Here is a 6,000-nt window from a genome sequence, read left to right on the forward strand (position 1 = left end):
TTATGTGTATAAATATTTTGCCTGCATGTTATGTGTGTACACCATATGTGTGAACTTGTTGCCCATGGAGGTCAGAAAAGGGCATCCGATCCCCTGAAACGAGTTACAGATTTGTGTGCCACTATGTGGGTGATGGGAATCAAACCTGAGTCCCATGTTGAGCCATATCTTCAGTCCCCCTTAGGTTGCTTTTACCAGAATGGTTTATCACAAAAACAAGAAAAGAAACAGGCATTCAGGTTCACTGAAACTATAAATGAATGAATGAATGAATGAATAAATAAATAAATAAATAAATAAAGTGAAAGCAACTAGAATGATATCTAGCATCAACCTCTGACATCTTTGCAGGCACACACATGTGAACACACACCCTAATGAACATAGAAACCACACATATACATGTTTAAATTAAAAACAGCCATGTGGTGATGGTGCATGCCTTTAATCCCAGCACTTGGGAGGCAGAGGGAAGTGGATCTGTCAGTTTGAGGCCAGCCTGTTATACAGAGTGAGTTCCAGGACAGCGAGAGCTACATAATGAGACCCTGTCTGGAAAAATGAAATAAACAAGCAAAAAGTTAAAAACATTTTTTTAAAGCTTTTTTGTTTTGTTTTTGAGACAGGGTCTTACTAAGTACCTATGGCTAGCCTAGAAGTCACTATGTAGACCAAGAGGTCTTTCTCTGACTGCAGAGTGCTGGGATTAAAGGCATGTACTACCATACCTTGCTCAGAATTTTTGTTTTTTAATAATGACTAATAAAGGCCTGGGGTGGTGGTGCATGCCTTTAATCCCAGCATTTAGGAGGCAGAGGCAGGCAGATCTCTGTGAGTTCAAGGCCGGCCTGGTCTAAGTCTACAGAGTGAGTTCCAGGGCAGCCTAAGATACACTGAGAAACCCTGTACCAAAAATAAATTAAAAATAAATAAAAATAGCCCAGCAGTAGTGGCACACGCCTTTAATCCCAACACTCGGGAGGCAGAGGCAGGTGGATCTCTGTGAGTTCGAGTCCAACCTGGTCTCCTTAGAGAAACCCTCTCTCAAGAAACAGAAAACCAACCAAACAAGAAAAGCCCAGACTGAGGCTAGTGAGATAACTTAGCTGGTAAAGGCACTTGTCTCCAAGCCCGATAGCCTAAAGAGTATTTTGGGTTTTTTAAAGATGTATTTATTTGTTTAGTTTAATTAAAATAATTTTTAGAGTTTTTGATTTATGTATATTGGTGTTTTGTCTGCATATATGCACATGAGGTACCTGCAGAGGCCAGAAAAAGGTGTCAGATCCCTGGGGCTGGAACATTGTTGCAAGCTGCCATGTGGGTGCTGGGATAAGACTGGGGTCATCCAGAAAAGCAACCAATGCGCTATCTCTCCAATTCCTAAGAATTATTTCTGTTTTATTACGTGTATGTATGTTTGCTTGTGGGTATGTGCATGTGACCGCAGGTGCCCACAGAGCCTTTAGGCCTCAGATCCCCCTTGTCAGATGTGAGCTGCCTAACAGGGGTTCTGAGAACAGAACTTGGGTCCTCTGCAAGAGCAGTACCAGCCCTTAACTGCTGAACCATCTCTTCAGCCCCTTATAACCCAAGTTTGATCCCCAAGACAAAAATGGTAGACTGGAAAAACTGACCTCTCACCTCTGCACATGAGCCTTGGTAAACATCCACCCATCCTCAAGCATGCTCACATAAATAAACAGTATATGTTTGAAAAATGAGCCAGACACGGTAATACACTCCTATAATTCCAGAACCCAGAAAGCTAAGACACAATTGTCAGTTCTAGACCAGGCTTGGAAACAGACCAGTTCCTATATGTATATATACATATACATATACATATATATATATAATAAAGAAAAGAAAGCAAATAAATGGACTCACAAGGCTCACACAGTACATAACAGATAAGAAAGTCTCATGAAAAAGTGAAATTTAAACTGAGCATGTAGTTGACTGACAGAAACTAGCTGGGAATGATAGTACAAGCTTATAACCTCAAGACTTGGAAGGCGGAGGCAAGAAGATTTCAAGTTCAAGGCTAATGTAGACAAGAACAAGTTTACATGTAGAAAGAAAGCACAGGTCAGGACAAAAGGAAGAAGGCAGGGATGAAGGAAAAGAAAAAAGAAAAGGGAGAGAGAAAAGGAGAGAGGAAGGGAAGAGCTAGCCAGGTCAGGCTCTGAGGGGAAGACATTGTATGACAAGGATATAACATGAGCAAAAGCATCTGCTGTGCCTGGGTTAGAGAAAGATGCCTGGCAGAGAACCCAGAGGGAAGAGTGGCAGATGAAAGGCTGTATTAGCATTTGAAGCTGGCACAAATATATCTAAACCCTGCCTCTGTGTATTTTGTTTGCTGTTATTTGGTGCTAGTGTTTAACTTTTCTAACGCCGGGGATTGAACCCAGTTCGAATAGGCAGGCACTCTACCACTGAGCTATGTTCCAGTTCCTAAAACAGCTCCAAAGGAGTCACTGAAACAACAAACTAACCATGCACACAATTCAAATAAAAGCAAAAACAGTGGAGTATATTCAAATTAAGTACAACCATTATGAGAGATTACATTTCTGCCTCCTTCCTGGCAATTTCTGCAGGCAAGACATTACAGTACCTCCCAGACTCCTTAACATCCTCTTCATTTCCATACCTCCCCAAATTTCCACAAAGAGCCAGAATTTACTTTACACTCTAGAGATGGACAATCATCATGCTTGCAAATTACTTTGGCTGTCAATACCCTCCATGGAGCACTTCTGTTATAAGAGCATGCTCTTAATCTCTGAGTTAAAGGCATTGAGCATTCAGGGAGAGAATTAAAGAATCCACTCTGTACATTGGCCTGGAAGAGTAAACTTCTAGGAACAGGCAAAACAGCTTATCATCTTACATGAGTGCTGGTGATGAAGTAGTTTTATGTTTGTGGTTTGGGAAGCGGTTCAACTAAAATTTCATCAATATTCTCAATTCAAAGGCTTTTTATGGAGATTTGAAATATGTAACTTAAAAAGTATAAATTTTAAAGAAACTCAGTGAATAGCCTATTTTAAGGTCATTTACTTAAGAAATTAAATGTAAATAGAGTCTAGTACTTTTATTTTCTGATTCTGCATCCTGTGACAGATGGTTTTCTGGCATTTTACCTGTTTACACGGATGACAGGAGTTTAAGACCGATGAGAACACTTCGCTTTACCAGAGGTGATGGGCACATTGGGCCAGCTCTTAACCTCTGCGTATATGTGGCCCCACTCTCTTCCAATTGCATCCACACCGTGGCAAAGGCCTATTTCAGCACCAACAAGTGGCAAGCCACTTCAAAGCCCTTGATCTGTTTTATAAAGAGAGCTGAGAAACTAACAGAAATTGTGATCTCATCTTTTTTTTCAACCCTTCCCTACCTGTATATTTTGGACACACTCTTGAAATAAAGTCAATTTAAAAAAAAAAGTCAATTTTGTTAGGCAAATTCAATGTCATTCTTTTAAGACAGGGGGACTGCAAAATCGAGTAGAGAGCACCACTATAATTGGAATTTCTTAAAAAAATAATAATTGTTTGCCTGAAGAGATGCATACGACAAAAACTTTTAGAAGGTGCTGCCTACTTAATACTAGGAAATGAGCTGGCAGACAAATCTCACATCCTCCAAACGTGTCACGAATTTTCGAAAAACAACACGTGGTCCCTTCAATAATTAGTTTCCTTCAATCAACATATATTTAGCTAGGTGTACTAGATGTCTTGGAAGCAAAACAAGGAGGGTATTTTGACTGCCAAAGAAAAGTTCCTTAGAAACAATGCCAAGGCACTCAACCCGAAGGCTAAAATCCTTAACTTGCTCAAAAAGCCAGAGGATCATTTACAGCCCAGTGTTCCAAAAGGCTCACATTCAGGTGAGAGGACAAAGGTCACTGCTCAGGTGTTCGAGCTAAGAGCCAGCCAAGTGCACTTGTAAACTGCAGTATGCAAAGCAAACGCAGACAGAAGTGTTGCAACACGCACCCACACCTCCTCAACCCCGCCCCCCAGTCGTCTTTATAAATAGAGGAGGCTGTCTGTGAGGGAACTGTCCAAGGTTACCACCTGATACGAAGGGAATGCCTCGGTGAGGAGCATTCGTAAAGAAAACGAGCGTACTTTATGTTCTTACAGGGCACTGCTATTCGACATCTAAGCGGCTGACAAAGTGTTAAGCAAGGTACATGAGGCATAAAAATAAGACTTCCTTCTCAAGAGGCTTTAAATGTCAAGAAGCAACTGACCGAAAGAGGGAGATCTCTAACTTCCCAACGCAGCAGCCCCCTGGAAAGGTACCGGAGGCAGAGGAACTCACAGGCAGGACGGTACTGCCCCCCTCCTCAATGCTAAAAGTTTAAACCGGCACCCGACAGGCCTACGGTGGTCGGAAACTTCCCTAAACAAGAAGCAACCAGACGCCCGCAAGTCTCCGCCCTCGGGCAGCCCCAGGTGCCCTCCTGCCAGGGTGTCGCTTCCTCCCCGGGCCTTCTCTGCCACTTCACCCCTCTCCAGGACACTCGCTGGCCTGCCTGGGCTTCCAGTGCCGGCCGGGGTCCCGGAGTCCCAACAGGCTGGGGTGCATCTCCCGGGGCCCTGGCCTCAGGCCTGCCCTTCGGAGGCCACCCCGGCGCGCCCAGCGTCCACAGCCGGGCCGCGACCCCCGCCCCCGCCGCCGATGGCCCTCACCTCCTCGGCGTGCTTGCGCAGCGCCTTCTCCCGCTCGTACTGGGTGATGAGCTGCTCGTTGTCGTCCCGCAGCAGTTCCAGCTCCACCTGGTGCTCCTGGTCCTGCGCGAACACCGAGTCCAGGTTCTCCAGCACGGCCACCACCAGTGGCATCAGCTCCTTGACCACCTCCTCATCGTAGCGCCCGATAAGCCGCTCGAACTCACGGTAGATGGAGCCGGCCAGGCCGGACACCCGCTCTGACATCACGGCCCCGGAGCCGCCGGGCTCCTCCTGGTACACCACACCGTCCTCCAGCTCCATGGTGGCAGGCGGGCGGTCCCGGGCGTCGCCGGCTGAGGGGCGGCACGGGCCCGCACGGGACGGGCACGGCGGAGGCTGGGGCTGGGCCCCGCGGGATGGGGGCCGGGGCCCGGGCCGAGGAGGGGAGGGGTGGGGTAAGCGCACTCACCCCAACCGCCGCTGCACCAACTGCCGGGGCGGCCCGGCCGCGCGCGCTCCGCGTCACCCGTGGGGCGGGGCCGGCGCCGCGTCGCCCCGGTGGGCGGGGCCCCCGCGGGAGGCCAGGCGCGGCCGGGGGCGGGGCCTTGCAGCTGCGTGCGCCGGCTGTGACGCCAACACCCTGCGCCGCGCGGATTTGAGGTGCGAGGTGGACGGAGTGACTGCGGGAGGGTGGGTTGGCTGGGCCCTCCCTAAGGAAAGGGAGGGGCTCTGGAGGGTGACAACTCTTTGCCGACGAGAAGGCGAGCGTCCTCTTCGCCTCCCTACAGCTCACGCAGCGCCTTCAAGATGCGCCAGACGTTTGGCCCCTGTTTCACAGACAAAGAAACTAGGCCCAGGCTGTGGGTTAGTCAAGGTCACGCAGCTAGAGCAGGAAAGAGCCTGGACTGCAACCACTTCCTACGGAGAATTCCAGACTCAGAGAAGAAGGAAAACAATCGCAGTTAAGAGAAAGGACTGTCTAAAGGATAAGGCTGCCTCGAGTAATCTCTCATACTGTTTAGGGTTAGAGAGGAGTAGGGATAGCTTTAACCAGAAGTGCAAAGCATCTGGAGAAGCGAAAGTGAGTGTCACTTACAGCATTTTTCCAAACACTGGGTGTCTCTGCTCCCCGCCCACGAAAGGCATTTCTAGGCTGCAGCCAACCACCCCACCCCCTCTCTGATCTTGAAAGGAGGCGGAGCCAGTAAGTGAGAAGAAGGGAAGCTAGGAGGATATGGGGTGGAGTCAGTGGTGGGAATAGATCCCGTGATACGTGAGGTCACTCCGCTTGGGAGTGCGTCAT

General features: G+C 48.0%; 1 protein-coding gene across 4 annotated transcripts in view; it reads right to left on the reverse strand.

The window, feature by feature from the left end:
• Window positions 1-5,162, reverse strand: part of Spag9 (sperm associated antigen 9) — a 121,410-nt gene extending 116,248 nt beyond the window's left edge. For 3 of the 4 annotated variants that reach the window (XM_075991108.1, XM_075991107.1, XM_075991106.1), the window contains exon 1: window positions 4,716-5,161. In XM_075991108.1, the coding sequence (XP_075847223.1) occupies window positions 4,716-5,018 (303 nt within the window). In that variant the 5' untranslated portion in view covers window positions 5,019-5,161. Of the gene's footprint in view, window positions 1-4,715 lie in introns of all 4 variants that reach the window. The other variant, XM_075991104.1, reaches the window with a different exon arrangement.
• Window positions 5,163-6,000: the final 838 nt, after the last annotated feature.

Source organism: Microtus pennsylvanicus, chromosome 11, assembly GCF_037038515.1.
Source record: "Microtus pennsylvanicus isolate mMicPen1 chromosome 11, mMicPen1.hap1, whole genome shotgun sequence".
Classification (NCBI taxonomy): Eukaryota; Metazoa; Chordata; class Mammalia; order Rodentia; family Cricetidae; genus Microtus; species Microtus pennsylvanicus.